Consider the following 20489-nt stretch of genomic DNA (forward strand, 5'->3'; position numbering starts at 1 on the left):
TATACAGTGCTCTGCCTGCATGTATGCCTGCAGGTCAGAAGAGGGCACCAAATCTCATTACAGATGGTTGTGAGCCACCATGTGGTTGCTGGGAATTGAACTCAGGACCTTTGGAAGAGCAGGCAGAGCTCTTAACCACTGAGCCATCTCTCCAGCCCAAGGAATACTTTTCAATGCTCCATACTTTTACTTTATTCGCTGACTCACGTATATTATTTTTTCATCACTTTTTTCAACTACTCCCTGTATAACTACAGTTGCCAAATATCATCATTTCTCTTATAATGACACTTTCACATCAATAAAGGCCATTCTCAGCACAAGCAGGAAAGTTTAAAATGTCATTTTCTTCCCTAATGAGCCTCTTTTTCTAACAATACTAGCTGTATGTTATTATTCTAAGAGTTTTATAGCATATCTACAACACACTCCGCTATAGGCTTTCTTTTCCATCCCAAATATCTGAATTTGAAAAATATTTTAGGTTTCTGTGTGTTTGGAGTCATGTGTTGTCTTTTTCATGATTCCTAAGTCTGTCTGTCATTCCTAAGCTCCACAAAGTCATCTTAAAATCCACCAAATCCTTCTGACAACTTGTGTTACATTCTATGCGTTTGGGTCTACGTCTGTGTGGAGGTCAGAGGGTACCCTGTGAGAACTGGTTCTTTCTTTCCAGCATATGGGTGTTTGGAATACTGATTCCTCAGTCCTCAGGTGGCCCACATTTATCTCAGTGTGCCAATATTTGTACAACAGTTATGCACTGTGAAATTACACAAGGATATTTACTATGTGCATTATTGTGCAGGCTAGTCTTATGTCAACTTGACACAAGCTAGAGTTATCTGGAAGAGGAGAACCACAATTGAGAAAAATAAGATCCAACTGTAAGGTGTTTTCTTAATTAGTGATTGATGTGGGAAGGCTCAGCCTATGGTGGCGCCATCCTTGGGCTGGTGGTCCTGGGTTCTTTATAGAAAGCAAACTGAGCAAGACACAGGAAGCAAGCCAGTAAAGAGCACACCTCCATGGCCTCTGCATCAGCTCCTGCCTCCAAGTTCCTGCTCTGTTTGACTTCCTTAACAATACGAAAGGTAAGCCAAAAAACCCTTTCCTCCCCAACTTGCTTTCAAGTCATGGTGTTTCACTGCAGCAATAGAAACCATGGCACTCGGGAGGCAGAGGCAGGCGGATCTCTGTGAGTTCAAGGCCAGCCTGGTCTACAAGAGCTAGTTCCAGGACAGGCTCCAAAGCCACAGAGAAACCCTGTCTCGAAAAACCAAAAATAAAAAAAAAAAAAAAAAAAAAAAAAAAAAAAAAAAGCCAAAACCATAACTAAGAAAATGATTGATTGACCAACTTAAAAATTTTTATTTTATAAGTATTTTGCCTATATGGATGTGCACCACGTGTGTTATTGCCAGAGAGAGTGTTATAGTGGATTGTAAGCCACCGTGTGGTTGGTGCTAGGAACTAAAAGGTCACAACGCTCCCATATTTGAACCATTATTGATTTTATACAACTTCCATCTTTCTTTCTCCCCTGTGATACACTGTAACTACAGTATTTCTAACAGACTTTTCTTACCAAATAACTCCTGTGAATCAGGCAGCACTAGAGGATCTCAGCTCTCTCCTTCAAGAGCTCACATGATTATTATTTTAAAGCTAGCTAAAATAGTGGTTAGTTCTTTACAAGAAAAAGAACCTGGAGTTGGGTGGGGGTATATATTATGCCATCCTCAGTCACTGTTTCAATGAATTATTTAAACAGGAAAGCCCAAATGCTGTAAATTTTATGTAAATAAAAGAAATGAATCAACCTAACTTTCTCACTTTATATAGGAGCATGGACATAGATGACAGAAACAAGATAGGAGAGCTAAATAAAATAAAATATGAATAAATAAAATTAATGAGATATCCATACTATCACTGCCATTTAATGACCTTAAAATAAGAGTATATCACTATTCTCTTTACACCAAGAAAGTGACTATGTACACAATTTCATCTTAACTCTCTTCAGTAACAAATATACTAAAGTGGAAATAAAAAAAAAGCAAAATTTAACCAAAAGCCCTATTTATTCATGTTACTGATTAAGTGTAAATTTCAAATATGCAATGAATTATCGTAGCTCAGATGAAAATGTAGCTGTAAGAGAATTATTTAACATTTTAAGAACGTGCTTTTTTTTCTTTCTCACAGTTACACTGTTCTAAGTACCCAGCTTAATTTATAAAAAAAAAAATTATTAATGTTACACCTAAAAAAACTTTGTGCCAGACAGGAGTGTTGCACACCTTTAGCCCCAGCACCTGAGAGGCAGAGGTAGGTTGATCACTGTGAGTTTGAGGCCAGCCTGGTCTACAAAATGAGTTCTAGGACAGTCAGAGCTGTTACACAGAGACACTCTATCTCAAAAAACAAAAACAAAGCAAAAATTTAAGCCTATTTATCAAGCAATTACTGTTCAAATTCCAGGATCTGAAGTAAGTAGGAGACCTGTGAATGATACAGTATCCACTCTCACAGTACCAAAGCCTAACTAGAAAAATTAAGCAAATTATCAGACCTACAAGAGATGTGTACAATATAAGAAAAATATTTAATTACTATCTCTAACAAGTCAAAAATTGTTCTTGCTAGATACTCAAATATTATGTAATCACTTAAAGTACAGGTACATTGAAATGTAAAACTATGCCCTCATCTGCTCAAGGATATTTCAAAAACTTACAAATAGGACTATCACATGATCCAGAAACCCCATTATTGAGTCTATCACCAAAGGCAATGAATAGTGGGCTGAAGAACCATCTGCGTGCCTATGTTCACGGCAGCACCATTCACAAAAGTCATGACATGAAAACAAACTAAGTACGGTATCCATCAACTGATGAATGAACAAAAAAAAAAAATATGGTACATATGTGAAATGGGAATCTAGCCACAAAAAAAGGTTGAATTCTTATCAAATGATAAGACAAAATGGCTCCAAATGAAGGTTATTATGTCAAGTGAAATAAGACACAAAAAAAGGATGTGTGATCTCATTAATGATCTCATTAGTGCAAGCAGCCCAGAACAAGAGAAAGCAAACACTGAGCTTATAGAAGTTGAGAGCAGAATGGTCGTTTCTCAAGGCTGGGGGAATACTGAGAAAGGAAGGGTTAGGAGTGGGTAAACAATGACTACTAAGTTACAGACACAAATTGTAGGCTGATCCACAGATAATGAGAATGCTATACACTTCAAAAAGCTCAAGGAAAGCTGGTCAGCATGGTAGTTCCAACCTGCAATCACAGCACTTGGGAGTCTGAGGAAGGAGAATCTCAAGTTGCTCAGCATGGTCTACATAATGAGATGCTGTCTCAAAAAAAAATAAGTGCAAAACTAAACAAAAGGATTTAAATTCTTTTACCACACAAAAGTTATTTGTAGAAACATGTTTACTTTGACTTGAACATTGTAAGTCTATATACATGGGTTCAAACATCACATGGCACCTCATAAATAGATACACTTTTATGTATCAGTAAAAAACTAAATTATACCTAAATTAAGAGACAAAAAATTAAAAATAAAACATTACTATTATTAATCTGGAAGGACTAACAAACTACATTACCACATTAATCATTTCAGGCAAAATAATGATAACTTACCATTTTCTTCAACTGTCATTGGAATATTAATTTCTAAATATGAGCCGGCCCCTACATTTACATGTACAGCATTTGTTTCCTACCAAAAGAACAAGATTAATTACATGAGATTTATTGTATTTACATTCCTATCATTTTATTTTTAAATTATCAAAGAAATATAATTAATAATATGAAGTATTAAAAATTTGGAAAAACAAAGGTTCAGATTCATACCAAAATTATACTAAAACAATTTAACAAAATACAAAGGAAAAATTAGAAGATAACTTAAAAGTTCACTGTTCTTACTATTAATCATTATTAATTTCTTTTCATTATTTGGCATTTAATAAAGTACTGTAAACATAAAATAGAAATGAAGCTAAGAAATGAATCTAAGCATAGAATTATGAGCCAAAAAATACTCTAAAAAGTAATTTTCAAATTTTAAACACTATTTTCTACTATCCTATAATAAATACCCTGTTTTTAGTAAACAGCAAGTCAATGGTAGCATCTGCAATAATATTCATTCGTAGTTCAAATGCAAGGATCTGTCTTGGTCTCCCAGGCTGTGCGATCTCAGAAACTTTTAGAACTTGATAGTCAGGTGGAAAGAAAAACTTCCATAAACAATCTCTACATGTCAAGGAAAAAGAGTAATGGCATGTTAGTCAAATACAATCATCTTTGACAAGGGACTAAAATCTTATTTTAACCTATCATTGCTATCTCATTTGACAAATTATTTTTCCATATCATATAGATAACAATAAACTTTGAACACCTAATACACTGTTACTGAGTGAACCATGGGCAGGCCCCACTCTAAGTGTATATGAGTTGTAAAAACAGACTATAAGCATATCAATTGTGTAAATGATCAAGAACTGAAGAAAGAAAGCTTAATTCATCATTTCTCCCTAAGCAAGTGAATTAATCTTTCTGAGAAAACCTGATCAGTTTCCTTGTGTATATAAATAACATCTCAGAGAGTGGCACTGAGGATTAAAAAATACTTAATAGTGTGTGACACATGAAGAATTTTGTATTACTGTCATAATCATTTAAATAATTTATTTTATGTGTATGGTTATTTTGCTTGCACATATATCACGCTTTTCATGGATGCAGTGTGTGAAGGATAAAAAAAAAAGCTTAAGATCCCCTGAGACAACAGTTATAAACAGTTGTAAGCCACTATGTGGGTGCTGGTAACCCCAAGTCCTCTGCAAGACTAACCAGTGCTCTGAACCACCAGACCATGTCTTTTAGTCAACATAATATCAATGAAAGGACAAAGAGCAATATATTCTAAAAAGTAAACAAGTATTTAGTTGCTGAGCCTAATATGTCTCCCTATATCATTTGACAAGGATAAAAGAACTTAACAAATGTTCAACTCAGAGTCTTTTATGTGGGCAAACATCAGTTTAGTATATGTTCAGAGAAGGTAGCAGTGCATGTCTTTTAAAAAATAGGGTTGAAGGAGTCAGTAGTGACGGTAAAGACTACTTAAAATAGGAGACTTGGAAAAAGTAGATGAACAGAACAAAATCTGAAAACTGAGATTCACAGAATTAAACTTGTCATCATTATGTGAAAATGCACAAAAAATACTGCAAATATTCTGAGACTCACAACACACTAATCCAAAAAATACAGCACACCCAGAGCTACAGGCATTAGGCTGTAATGGAAAGAACAATGAATAGAAGAGCTGATCTGAACCATGGCCCTTACTACTGTTTCAATACCTTTCCCACATCACACAGCCATCTTTCCATGAATGAGGTACCCATATGAACAAAGCACACTGAAAAACAAGCCTTTTGATTTAAAGAGCATGAGAAAACCTTGAGATTTAATGAGCTGAGTCTAATTTTTAAAAACACTGGCGTTCTCTCTCAACAGGGGAAAACATGCTAGAGAGGATTGTGAAAGTGAAGTTCTATTGCATATAAACGCAGTATCATTTCTCTAAATAATACTAAGATTGGTTAGTTTCTAACATGAATTTTTTGTGTCAGGTGTGGAGGCGCATGCCTTTAATTACAGCACTCAGGAAGAGGCAGATGAATCCTTCTGTATTTAAGGCAAGCCTGGTCTACATAGGTCCAGGAGGACAGCTACACTGAGACCCTGTCTCAAAACAAAATTTACAAAAAAAACCCAAAACTTATTATAAAAGTTTAACTCGAGCTTTTGAGTAAATGTGTGCTGATATTTTTAAGTGTAGCAAGATTAAATATAATTTAAGAAGAATCATGCTTTGTTCAAGTTAAAAAAACACAAAAACATTTTAGTTATTTTCCTAATATAACTGTTCACTAGGACCCCCCCCCAAAAAAGACTAATTTCTCCTAAGATTTCTGAATACAGTTCAAATAGTTAGTTATTACTTCATAGAAACCTCTCATTATCAACTGATGCCACAGTGACTACAACATCATTAAAGTAAAAAAAAAAGAAAGAAAAAAATACTACAAGAGGAAGATTAAAATCTAATAACATAGTCTTTGCTTTCAAACCTGAAATTTTAGACTCCATTGATGCTGAAATTTAATAATCTAACATAGTAAATATAATAACATATTTCCAAGGTTTTCAAAAAATTTATTCCAGATTTTGAACAACTGTTCAACCATGACATACTGAGGCACGTTATTTCAATATACCTGAAATACTAACATGAAAAGAACATATTGAACAATCAAGCAGAAGTGTTCGGCCCATTCCAGGCCTGAGCTAGCGGCTCCTCCTAGGTTTCTTGGTCAGGCACCATCACACTAAGCACTACCTGGGGGTTCCTAGGCCCAGCCATGGGAAGAAAGAAAAGCAACAGCTCCATGCCAAGCCTGTGGCTAGGGCAGGCAAGACTCAACCAAGTGCCACCTGTAACCCAATCAAGAGCCCTGGCAGAGTGGATGGGCACCATTATAGTGAGTACATGGTGGGGAAATGGAAGAGACAGAATGGTTCAAGGGGCTGTGTTTAAAAGAGGTGAGCATGGTAAGAACAGGCTGACGTGAATAGCCTGTTAGTCACCCAAGTCTAAGGTGATGATTGAGCCTGGGCTATTGCCAAAGGCCAGGTCTGGGTCTGAGGCCCTGAAGTAGCCAGGAAGGGGGCCTGTGTTGATGTCTGTGACTCCTGTCGCCACTAAGAACAATGAAGAGGCCTGTAGATGAGAGCTGGCCCCAGGGTCCATGAGTGAGAGAACTAGCCCTGCCCCTCACCAGCTGTAGCACATAGGAGAAATGGCCCTGAACCCTGCCAGGACAGTGTAGTGTGAAGCGGCGGGGCTGCGTCCCGCCACCCGCCACCTGGCTAGCTTTACCCAAAATAATTACAGGGAAACTGTATTCTTTTAAACACTGCCTGGCCCATTATCTGTAGCCTCTTATTGGTTAATTCTCACATCTTCCTTTAACCCATATTTAGTAATCTGGGTAGCACCACGAGGTGTGGCTTACCAGGAGAGATCTTAACCTGCGTCCATCTCGGAGAGGAGCAGCATGGAGTCTCACTATGGCGAATGCCTGAAGCGTCTCCCCAACTCTGCTTCCTTGTTCCCACAATTCTGTTCTGTCTACTCTGCCTACCTAATTTTCTGTCTCTTAAAGGGCCAAGGCAGTTTTCTTTATTAATTAACCAATGAAAGAAACATAGACAGATAACTCTCCTCCATCATTTCCCCTTTTTCTGTTTAAACTAAAAAGAAAGGCTTCAACTTTAACATAGCAAAATTAACAAAACAGTTATCAAGCAAGTATTACAGTTACAATATTTAAATCTATTTTATCTTTTATCATAACTAAGGAAAGCTATAACTATCTATTTATTCTTCAACTCCATCAGAGACTCCAGAAGGATACAATGCTACCTAAGTAAACAAGAAATAAGTAACTTATAAAACTCTAGAAATGACAGAGACAACTCGCTGCCTAGACAGTCACCCAAAGTTCCTCTGTACCGTTGGGGCATCCATCTTCAGCCTTCAGGCCCATAGTGTCCAGCAGACTTTTTCATGAAGCAGGAAATTCCAAAGACAGTTCAGTCACTTTCTGCTGTGTCCTGCAGAACGTCTCGCAGACTCTTTCATGAATCTGAACCCCGAAAGACCATCTCACCTTTAGGCAAGTTCAGCAGTCCTCTCTCTGCGGGTTCTTTGTGTCCAGTTTATGGAACAGTCCAGCCAAGAGCAGTTTCTTGCCCAAATGGCTAACAAACTCCATAAGTAGCCTCTTCGATGCCCATCTTCCTCTCGAAGTAGATTGGTGCTGCCAGGAGCAGACGTGTCTCATTGTCATGAAAAACCCTAAGTTATTAAAACATTAAATGCCATATTCTGCAGTCTTTGAAAGATATGAAGAATGTCTATCTAACTGAAATATATCTCTACATATCTAGAAAATCTAATAACATGACTACAAGCTTAACTATTATCAATGATTATCCATTAACAATCTATATTTCCTAATTATACATTACATTTTTTAAAATGAACTACAATCACAATAGCTTAATCAAAATCAGAAATACATATACATATAACAAATTGACCTTAAAATCCATACCAATGCAAATTATTCATATCTATATCATATCCCCCTTTAAATGTAAAAGAACATTTATAAACAATATTTGGGAAAATGGGCGCAGTTATTTCTCTCCAAACTGCTTCCTGCTGAATGGGGGCGCTGTTATTTAGGTCTTTCATGGTGTAACCTGTGTGCTAGGTTCCTCTCAGTTGGCAGTTGAGTGAAGTAATTTTTTGAAGATGTTCACAGCAACCTTTCAGGAGGGCGTGGTCTATCATACCATATTGGGATAGAAGCAATCCACAGAGTCTCGTCCTCTGTGAAAACAAAAGAAGAAACTCTTTTCCAAAGCATCATGTTCTTAGATCCAAATCCTGAAGTCATACCGTTAAGATGTCCATTCTGATCTAGCCTGGCAGCCCATATAATGAAATGTCTCTCTGTACTTAGCTCCTTTACAGTCAAAAAAATCAAAGAAAACACAACAAAATACATAATCCAGACTCTCTGTGAATTTTCCATTTTTACGTGGCTTATTTTTACTCTCAATTAATTTATTCTGTCTCTTTAAACAGTTTACCCTTTTTTAAAGGCATTAACTTTATTCTCTATATTTTCTTTTTCTCTCTTTTAAGCCTACGTGAGCCATTTAAAGGCCTTTTATGTCTGAATCTTTATTATTGTGAATCTGTAATTTTTTAATATCCAGGAGCACTTCTTGAAAGGTTAACCACTTCTTAAAAACTTAAGTTACGCCAGGTAGAGGTAATACAGTACCGCCTGTTTACAGCCAAGTCTAAACCTTAACTGCGCTGTTATTATGGTAATTACGATAGACCTGCCTGAGGTCAGCACAGTTTACCAGGGCGGAGCAGAGCCAGAGCTGCTACTGCCTCAGTCGTTTGGTGTCCCTGAGCTGCACACAGTTACAAGTACACAGCAGTCCACATTGGAGCTGCACTCAGCAGTTTAATTCTGATACTGAGCGTGCAGCACAGAAACTCTTTATCCAAGTTACAGTCAAATCTGACACGCAGAGCACCGCGCAGTCTGAAAACACCTCTCTCTCTATGGCGGCAGGAATCCGCCATGCTCTCCCGCTCGCCTAAGCCTGATTCCGCCATCTGCCCAGGTGCAGGTGGGGAGCAGTGAGCCATTGGCATCATCTCAGAGCACTTTCTTTCCGATCCCAAGCAGGCACACAAACATCCAGTCCATAAAAGCCATTGAAATGCTTTAAAGCCAGAGTTTGCACTGGCAGCACAGCACAAGGAAGCCGCGTTTTAAAATGACTCAGCTTTTTCTCTGTCGCTATTGCCGAAACAGGAAATCTCTCTATAGTACGTCCAGGCAAACAGCAAAAAGCTGTGTTAAACACTCTCTCTCCTTTATTTGAAGCTTTTACAGGTTTTTACGTGGATTTAGTCACCACGTTGGAGCGCCAATCTGTAGTGTGAAGCGGCGGGGCTGCGTCCCGCCACCCGCCACCTGGCTAGCTTTACCCAAAATAATTACAGGGAAACTGTATTCTTTTAAACACTGCCTGGCCCATTATCTGTAGCCTCTTATTGGTTAATTCTCACATCTTCCTTTAACCCATATTTAGTAATCTGGGTAGCACCACGAGGTGTGGCTTACCAGGAGAGATCTTAACCTGCGTCCATCTCGGAGAGGAGCAGCATGGAGTCTCACTATGGCGAATGCCTGAAGCGTCTCCCCAACTCTGCTTCCTTGTTCCCACAATTCTGTTCTGTCTACTCTGCCTACCTAATTTTCTGTCTCTTAAAGGGCCAAGGCAGTTTTCTTTATTAATTAACCAATGAAAGAAACATAGACAGATAACTCTCCTCCATCAGGACAGCACACTAAAGCTGACCCTGTTGTTGGGGTAAGGAGGGGAGCAGGTAAGTCAGCCCTAAGGGTGCCAGAGTAGGAGAACTGACCCTGCCCCTTGTGCGCCCCCTGCAGCAATTGAGAAGAAGGACCCTGCACCTAGCCTGGCTAAAACAATAGAGGTGGCCCTGGTGGTGTGAGTGTAGGTGAGCCAACTATGAGGAACCTGAGAGCAGAACTAGTCCTGCTCCTTGCTGCAGGCTGCACTGAGTGAGCTAGCTGAGGCAGTGCTGGAGCGCTCACCGAGGTAGTGTTGATGAGGGAAAGCTAGCAAGCTGGCCAATCCAACTACCACCCAGGCCCAAAACCAGGGTTGAGTTGGCCCACTCTAACGCCCACCTCGTCTGTGAACTGTGGGAGCATGTGAAGGGGACAAATCTACTGATCCAACTACAGGATCTCCACAACATAGGATAACAACAGGACATCCAAGAGGAGCTCCAGTGAGAGCACATTATCTGTGGCATAGCAGAAGCCAGAGGCCTCAAGCCAGATCGATAACGCGTGGCAAGAACACTTGTAAGTAAAGTTGAATGGACTAAAGGGTAAACTGTGTGACTCAACAGGTCACACTACGGCTTCACAACAAAATTCTTCTATTTTTTTTTTTGTTATTTTTTGTTGTTGTTGTTGTTTTGTCTGGATTGGGTTTTCTTTTAAATTTGGTTTTCTTTTAAGGGGAGGCTGCAAGAGCAGAGAAAGGATGTGAGCAGATGGGAAGATGATAAAAGTAAAAAAATAAAGAACAAAAAACCATATGCTGAAAATACTTGCCTAGAATGTGTTGGATCCTGGTTTTATCTCTAATACCATTTTTTAAAAAGAGAGACCATATTACTTGACAGTGTGTAATTTTTCCAACAATACAAGGTAGGGAGCTCATTTAAAAGTAAAAAGTAAAAAAAAAAAAAAAAAAGCCAATGTATTAAGAATTTCAGCACTCCTTCCTCAACAGGTTAAAAATACCTGATTCACTGAGGGACTTGGCTTATCTCTCTTTTCAAGAAAACTAGATCATAAGTACAAAACTAACCTAATTTTAAGTAATGTCTACTCCAATTTCTCTCTCTCTCTCACATTTCCCCCCCCCCCCACCGAAATAAGGTTTCTTTATGTAACAGTCCTAACTGTCCTGGAATTTGCTCTGTAGACCAGGCTGGCCTCAAACTCACTAAGATCCACCTGCCTCTGTCTCCCAAGTGCTGAGATTAAAGGCGTGAGCCACCACCACCCAGTGTCTACTCTTATTTCTCAATGTCCCCTAATAATCAGTGCTGAATGTCTCCTAAATTCTTCAGCAGTAGGAAATTGGTCATAATATATTATAAATAAGTTATTTTAAAATAGAAGACTAGTTTTAAGAATCTTCCAGGTAAACAGGTATGATACTGAAGAGTATATATAGTTCCAGATACTCAGGACACTAAAGCAAAAGGATCAGCTGAACCCAGAGTTTAAGACCAGGTTGAACAACAGCCCCACCTCAAAACAAACACATAGGCAAACAAAGCCTTTCTGGTACTCCTCTTTACTATAAAACTCATACCTATATTTATCTATTAATTTATTTCTTTCCTTAAGGTCTTGCACTTAGGCAGGCAAGCACTCTAACGTTTATTTAAAGCCTCCGCTCCTGGCTTTCTAAGTTGGGGGAGGGGTCTCACTTCATAACTCAGGTTGGCCTCCACCTCACAATTCTCCTATACAGACCCCTCTGGCATGCTGAAATGACAGGCATGAATCACTGTGCCTGGACATGTCTCTTTAGTACAGAACTCTGAACTACCTACAAGACCTTCAGCAATTTTTTATTGTCCTTATTAATCTTTCCTTGATTAGTCATACCCTTTTCTTTCACCTCGCAAACTTCTGCTTATACCATACTCATAAACCATACTCACATTCCCTCTAATAAGGCCTTCTTTATTCACTGTGCTAATCTTTAATGAGAACAGCTTGTTACAAGACAAACTGTACCCTAAAAATTCATGTTTAAATCCTAAGTTTAAATCCTTTAATACATGGCTGTATTTGGTGACAGGTACTTTTTTTTTTTTTTTTTTTTTTTTTTTTTGGTTTTTCGAGACTGGGTTTCTCTGTAGCTTTGGAGCCTGTCCTGGAACTAGCTCTTGTAGACCAGGCTGGTCTCGAACTCACAGAGATCCGCCTGCCTCTGCCTCCCGAGTGCTGGGATTAAAGGCGTGCACCACCACCGCCCGGCTGGTGACAGGTACTTTAAAGATGAGTTTGTGAAGGGTCATCAGAGAATACCCTAACCCTGTATGGCTGGTGTGCTCCTCAAGAAAGAGATCAACAGACTCTGGGACAGGGCATGTCAAAAGAGGAGCCAACACACGTTGCCTTAGCTTCAAGAAGGGGCTGGGACACATCCACCTCTCGTGATGCTCAAAAAGGACCAATATTGCTAATACTTTCAAGTGTGACTCTTGAACTCCAGAACTTGATTAAACAAGTTTCTGCTGCTGAAGCAATATCCCAGCAATGCTTTGCTATTTAATCCTCAGAAACCACTACTGTCTTTTCGAGCCTGTCACCAAGACCCTTCCTCACTTATAATGGCTTCACTAAAGCTACTGCAGTCTTTCATTTCTTTATCTATATTCCCCAAAATCCGACTCACAGAAGGTCAGTAAATAAATCATAAATTAAATACAAAAATAAAACAAAGGAATCAGTAAGTAGGCTGCTCACTAGAGTTTGTGGTTTCTCCACAAACAAGTTATTAACAGGATCAAGTGTTTAGTAAAACCTTACTTTGCTACAACATAATAGTTTACAAAAATTAAGTAATGGGAGCTAGAGTGATGATTCAGCTGTTAAGAGCACTTGATGCTCTTCCAGAGGACCTGAGTTTGGTTCTTGGCACCCATACCAGGCATCTTACAAATGACTGTAACTCCTGCTCCAGGAGATCCTCTGGCCTCCATGGATACCTGAGCTCAAATTGCATATGGATACATAAGCATACAGACACACATGAATACACATAATTAAAAAATAATAAAGATGTTTTCAAACATTAAGCTAGTTTTCAATATACTCAAAAAAACTATTAGAAATATAATTTACTCAAATACCTCTGTCTGTCAGCCCAGGGTCCATAATTAAAATCTGTTCCTTTACCACAGACAATATCTAGTCCCCAGCATGGAGGTAAGTCTTGTAATTTGCAATCTTCACTGCTTATTTCTCCTTCTAGACTCTCTTCTGTTTCTTCTGGAACAAGTCCTACATTCCAAAATATAGAAAGCAATTAGTTAAAACCACCTTTAAGAAGTTTCCTTACATTAGCAGTTCAAATATTTTAATCTCACATAACCTTACACCTAAAAATTTAAAAGTTCCAGAGAGGTTGGTGTTTTTTGTTTTGTTTGTATATATCAAATTTATTATATTCAAAATAAAAATTCCATGATTTTAAGCTTTTATTTAAACAATAAACTTAACTGTTTATTTACATAAAGAATAACTTTTTAAAAGCATAAAATAAATAAAAAGTAACTAATTAAATTTAAGTTTTCATCTCAAGAAAAAATAAAAAAACTGTATTTTCCAAAACAATTTAGTGAGAACTTTTTGTATTGCTCTTCACATCAGCAGGTATCAGTGTCCAGACAAACAGAAAACAGACTCTCATAGCCACTCTATACTAGACAATACTGTTAAGAGTCTGAAGCAATCTGGCCTTATGTGTAGATAGAAAAGGAAGAAACATTTCAATAACCCATATATATATATATATATATATATATATGGATAATATTCTCTGATACTAGAGCAAAATTCAACAAATGACACTTCGAAAGATTACAGTGTAGTAATGAAACACATTATTAAAATTTTCAAACTGTCTCATGTTAAAATCTACTGCTCTCTCTTGTATTCTGAGTGAATCTTTTGTCCATGCATGACTCTGTAAAATTATGTACTGATTATTTGGAAAACAGTGGTTCATTATGTTCATTTTTATAAAAATTGGCAAATTAATTATTAAACTTTTCCTAAAACCACGTTATTATCACTAACAATTTCATTAGAAAAGCTGTGAATACTGAGATGCTGTCATACAGCACCAAAGTTTCCAAAATTCTCATTTTCACATGAAAAACTATATCGTTTGTCTTGAATTATTCTTTCAAGTAAAATCAGTGTTCCATGAAGAAAAGCAAGCAGGCTTATGACTCAATCAAGTGGTGCTTTTTCTGAATTCTTGCAGCACAAGTGCTCCATGACACTTCCTTCCCAGTTCATCACACCAAGTGCAAAGACTACTTAAGGCTAAAAAGGTAATAAAATTGATATTTTTTATGGTTTCAACACGGAATTCTTTTGAGAATTGACATTTTCTGTTGAACCACAAATGTGTGGCAGTAACTTCTGAATACTATTGCTTCTACAATGTCATGACGAAGGGACAAGGATCCTGGTCCTGTACTGAAAACACTGTGACCACACAAACCACTGGGAGGCTAGAAGAACAGAAGCACGATAAAAGAGCTCAAACAATCCAACAATAGGAACTTTTCTCAAATGGAAGCCATCAAACAATGAGAGTAGCTATGTCTCAATTTTTAAGTTGTGAAGTTAAAATGTAACAAATTGTGATTTTTTTTTTCCCTCTAAGTTAAAACAAACTACTCTTTTAACACACATCCTGAGGTTTTTCTTGAGGTTATTTGCTTGCATCCTCAATTTCTGAGTACATCTATGAAATGCATTTGTAGAAAAGATTAGTCTACAAAACAGTAATGCAATACTCAACTCTTAAGACATGATACCTTTGTTTGGAATTTGTCACTCTCATAGTCATGTTTAACATTTACTGATGCTAACTTTCAGAATTTTGAAATACATATGCAACCGCATTTCATAGAAGAAACAGAACCAGTCCTATGAGACATACTTTCAAAGAGGACATACCTGGCTCATCCATGTAATAGTAGATGTCAACATCATTTGACTGCATCACCACAAAACCCTCTCCCATTAGTCTTGGTGGTCTATGAGAACAAGTGTGAAACACAACAAATTAATAAATACATCTTAGACTACAAAATGCTCAGCACTCTAGTGAACACAGTTAAGAGTGAAAGAGAAAAAGGGGGGAAAATAAACTACAAAGTACATGACAGATTGTATCTTTTTGTTCTGGTTTGGTTTGGTTTTTCGAAACAGGGTTATCTGTAGCTTTTGAGTCTGTCCTGGAACTAGCTATGTAGGCCAGGCTGGCCTCGAACTCACAGAAATCTGCCTGCCTTTGCCTCCCGGGCAAAGATTGTATCTTTTAAAAAAAAAAATTTTCACACAAACACTGTAACAAATGTAACAAGTTACTCTAGTTGTATACTATATCAGGTTAAGTGATAAAATGACCCTGAAATTTATTGATAAATTAGTTCAGGAAAAAGAAAAACTGGCTTATAGTCCTTACTTTAGGTTTTGAATGAGATAAATCTATTTAAAACAGAGGCTAAATACAACAATAATTAAGAGTAAATCCAAATGGACACATAGCCGCTTGGAAATATACAGAGGAAACCTTTTCTACCATGCTAGCCAATCCTGGAAATTTTAGTTGAGTGTCAGCCAAGAGTTAAAACTTGCTTTTCATAATTTCATAAAAAACTTACATTGCTGATATAAGAAAAAGCTGAAATATTACAATATAAATTTTCTATGTATATACTTAAAATTATACAACTTCAGCAAGAGTTCTTATCATAAAAATAAAAGAGACTGAGAAAGATTGGAGACTGTTATTCTAAAAACAGGTGACTTGGTGTCTGGCAGGAGTTAATAAAGGGCTGTTTCCTCAGGGTCTAGTCTATTCCTGCATAAACATCTCACCACACTGATGAGTATAATGTAATGTACTTCTAAATAAAACAGCTATTTGAGCACAAGGAGAAGTTGAAAAGCTAGACAGGAAAAGTCAAGTGGCTATCTCAAAATTGGACCACTCTACCTTAACCAAGAGAGAGTTGTAATTAATCCCTTCAATTTATTACTTATCCTAGCCTTCTAGATACAAAAATACACCTTTAATGGGCATGTCCTAACATAAATATCAGAGCTTAATTTAATCCAAAATAAATGAGAAAGTAAAAAAATTATCATTATAATCATACAAAAACACATTGAAAGTATACCTATTACTTTTCACACAAAAGCTCTAACAGACTGAAAAATATATGTGATTGTTGTACAACTTCTACTATAGAAATGAGAAGGATACTACAGGCTCCTTATATTAGCTACAAGGAAGTTACTATTTTTATGATGTTTTCTTACTCATCATTTTGAAGACCAACATATCTTGGACTAGGAACAAGCATTACTCGAACATTTTCAAGCTTTCCTTTCACAATGTGCATGAACTGGTCAAGATGGCTTGAAGGTGGTTTTGTAGTATAAGTTAAGAAAGCATCATCAAAGTTGATGCACAGAGTCTGAGGTTGGTAATGGTTCCCAAAGGCCAAACGTCCCTAAAAACATAAAAGAGATACTATACCAGCATAGTCTAGTCATTGTTTTTCCCTAGCTGACCTAATAACCAACATTCTCAAGCAATAACTGATTCTATTTTAGCTGTATATGCTATTTAAATCATTATTTAAAATAATCATCATTTATTTAAATCAATATTCAAAGAAAATAAAGGTAAGTTTAGAGCAACTTAACCACTTGTATACAGTCCTTCAGGTTTAATAAGCACCTAAATACACAGCTGGTGTTAAAACAGTTCATTCATACCCTGCAGAAATAGGAACTAAAATGTGCAAAAAACTTTTATTTTCTTACATGGACTTTGTATTTGCAAATAATAATAAGTTCTATGGGTTAATGTGTCAAACACTGACTCAAACATAATTTACTTACTGTGCTCACGTTGACCTTAATAACTGGGATAAGTGATCTCCACGAAGATGTGGGGTCTTGAGACTCTGTTTTTACTTTAACTCTGATGAGAAAAATAAAACTGACATGAAGAAAAACTTAAGGGTATAAAATTAAAATTCCTCATAACATACACATATCATGCCAACTGCATTTTCCAAAACTATCTAATGGGTATTCAAGTAAACAAAGCAATAACATGTGAAGACATGTTTATTAGCTATATTATTAGGTATTTATTAGGGATATTAGGTAATATCCCTAAAAGTATCTCTTGGCATGTACTTTTTCATACTTTTTTACAAGCTATAATGAAAAACCATCTTTCTATAATAACACTCTAGAGTAGAATATGACACCATTATTGTACTACAATACTCATTTTATCACCCCACTTTGTAACAAAACAAAGTTAATCAGCCATGTGATTTATGTAATCAAGGTATAAAGTCAGTATTAATTCTCATCACCTCTGGCCCCTGGTAACCACAATTCTACTCTATTTCTTTGAGTTTAAGATTGGGAGAAGAGATCTATGTTGCTGATTTCCTTTTTTTTTTTAACATGTTTTTAAGAGTATTTTTATTAATTCTTTGAGAAGTTCCTTTTTTTGTTTTGTTTTGTTTTGTTTTGTTTTGAGAAAGGGTCTTACTATGTATTTTTGGTGGGAGAAAAAAAGGAACTTCTCAAAGATTTAAGGTTAAGGGCGTTGCCTGCTCTTCCAAGGGTCCTGAATTCAATTCCCAGCAACCACTTGGTGGTTCACAACCATCTGTAATGAGATCTGGTGCCCTCTTGAGGAAAAGACCTGGTCAGTCATCCTCATCAACAAGAAACCCAATATGGACAAGTTCAACAGAACTGCCGTATATGGGCTGCCCATGCCTGCTTCAGCATTGCCAGGGCATGCACTTCATTTCATTCTTACTGTGTAACTGATCTCACATTCACATTTGCCCCTTAAGCCCAGCTGAGCTTGATTATTTTAAACTCCACATATAAACAAGATTATGCTGTATTTCCTTTCTAGGCTTGGCTTATTTCATAATATCTATTTTGTTGCAAATAATAAGATTTCCTTTTTTTAAAAAGGGGATTAATATTTCATACAATGGAACAATTTTCAGATTAAAAAATAAATAAAAGGAGAATCTTTTTTAAACATAACAGTAAGTTAAAAATATAATGAGCTTCATTTGAAAATAATAGTTTGATTTTTAAAAAGAACTCCTGAATAAAGCTTTTAAGTAACTTTAATATCTCTAGAAAGGGTACACAAGTGATTTCATTTCCTAATAATTTTCTAATTGTGGCTTATTTTCCAAGAATCATAATAAATTACTACACATTGAACATTGTGTTGACTCCATTTTTTAAGTGCCTTCTTAAAGATATTTCTCTTTCTATAGTAGATTTTCTTTTATTTATGTGTTCCTGTTCTGTCTCTTGCCCTTTCAACAACGTATATATACAAAGATAAATGATGATACTTATTTTATGGCAAATACAGATTATTCTATTTTCCTTTGTAAAATTATTATATATTTAAAGTATACAAATACAGAAAGATTTAAATATATATTTCCAAATAAAGAGCAGATTACAGGGTTGGGAATTAGCTCAGTGATAGATTGCTCACTTAGAACAGGCAAGGCCTGGGTTCAATCCCTAGCACCACCAAGCAGAAAGAACAAAACAGAACAGAACAAAAGAAAGAAGTTACACAAGAGGCCACATGTAATTTTAAGAAACACAAAGAACACAATACTTATATGTGTACTTTGAACACATAAATATGGTGTGTATTTATGTACACATATTAAAAGGATAAAAGGCAAATTAATAACAGTCTATGAAAATGGACTAACATGTTAAGAGATGGAACTTTTTATAAAAACTAATCTTGCATTAGTTTAATTTTTAAAAGATTATATAGCTACAAAAACAAAGGGATAAGGGCTGGAGAGATGGCTCAGAGGTTAGGAGCACTGGCTGCTCTTAAAGAGGTCCTGAGTTCAATTCCCAGCAACCACATGGTAGCTCATAACCATCTATAATGAGATCTGGTGCCCTCTTCTGGTGTGTATGTGCGTACACAGGCATGCAGGTTAAATAAATAAATAAATATTTAAAAAAAACAAAGGGATAAGGTTCTGTTTAGGTGAACACTGTTGATGATATTCTACTAAAAAGAGTTTAAATATTGGAAATTAATAAAATTCAAGTTTGACACTGAACCTTTCAATTTTGGATTGAGTTCTTGTTCTTCCATTTTCCCGTGTCTTATCATCATCCTTCTTGGGTGGAATTATAGTTGGTTCCAAACCAAACAACTCTTGAAGACGTCCATAAAGATCCGAACGATTGTAGACATGAAATTCAAAGTCATTAACTGTGATATATAATCTGGTTTCTGCCTTTGGATCTAAAGACACATGCCAGCAAAATAAATAAATAAATAGATAAATAAGTGCAAGAAAGAGAATAATGAAAAGAAAAGTTTCAATCAACTTTTCAAGAATTTTAATCAAAATATTTTTGTCAAATCTTTTCTCACAAAATAAAACAAACTTACTTCTTATAAGAGAGAGGGCATTTGCTTCTACAGAGGAAGTTTCAAGTCATCAATCTCATGTTAACCATAGCAGAATTTACCTAGGATTTCTTTTGTTCTAAAATAAAATGTTACATTTTGTAACATCTTTTGTAATCTTAGTCTATTTCCCACTTCTCTCTAACAGAGTCTATTGAATATTCTTTAAAATTAGATAGTCAGTTCAGAAATACCCTTAACTTTTAAAAATGAGTGAAAAACTTACTGACTTTCATCTTAGTAGTAGATGAAGTTGCTATGCCAAATTAAAATAAGAAGTGTCTAACCTTCCTGAAGATACAAAATTTCATCAAAACTGCTTTTTTCATGCTTCCTGCAAAAAAATTGTAATGTTCAAAAGTATAAGCAAATATAAATTTGTAACTAATAAAATATACTGCCATTCACATTTTTTAAAAGAAAACTAAGAAAAACAAATCATCAGTATTTATTTTTCACATAGTAATCCTGTTACTTCAATTAAGGTATTTTCTCATCATTTTCTAGGGCAACTGGGGAGAGCAGAATAAATTCAGTCCTTTAAAAAAAATCGATGGTAGTAAAAATAAAGTAATATTAACTCCAGATACCTGATAGCTATGAGCAATCATTTATGTAGTTCTCTGATATGTCATTTTACGTAGCTATCTTTCCGGTCACTTATTCTCTGACCTAGATTCTCTGCTGTTTCTTCAGTTTTACCACATAACTAAGAGCTAAGACAGTGCTCATTACATCAACCATTCCATCATTCTTCCTTACTGCATATCAAATTCTTAAAACAGACAGTAAAAGGAATTTTTATTAACATACATAAAGCATAATTCTTAAAACCAGAAACCATAATTACCCATTTTAAATAAACAAGTAAATCAAACTCTATTTTGA

At 36.2% G+C, this 20489-nt stretch overlaps 1 protein-coding gene across 8 annotated transcripts in view; it reads right to left on the reverse strand.

Annotated features, from left to right (window-relative positions):
• The window catches only part of Kiaa1109 (KIAA1109 ortholog), a 178000-nt gene that overhangs the window by 138739 nt on the left and 18772 nt on the right, over positions 1–20489 (reverse strand). For all 8 annotated transcript variants that reach the window (XM_038346963.1, XM_038346965.1, XM_038346970.1 and 5 more), the window contains exons 7-13: positions 19247–19433; positions 16991–17072; positions 16403–16596; positions 15032–15111; positions 13189–13339; positions 4136–4292; positions 3672–3750 (exon numbers count right to left, since the gene is read on the reverse strand). In XM_038346963.1, coding sequence (XP_038202891.1) covers positions 3672–3750; positions 4136–4292; positions 13189–13339; positions 15032–15111; positions 16403–16596; positions 16991–17072; positions 19247–19433 — 930 coding nt within the window. The remainder of the gene's footprint in view (positions 1–3671; positions 3751–4135; positions 4293–13188; positions 13340–15031; positions 15112–16402; positions 16597–16990; positions 17073–19246; positions 19434–20489) is intronic.

The sequence above is a fragment of the Arvicola amphibius genome, chromosome 11 (genome assembly GCF_903992535.2).
Source record: "Arvicola amphibius chromosome 11, mArvAmp1.2, whole genome shotgun sequence".
NCBI classification, from domain to species: Eukaryota; Metazoa; Chordata; class Mammalia; order Rodentia; family Cricetidae; genus Arvicola; species Arvicola amphibius.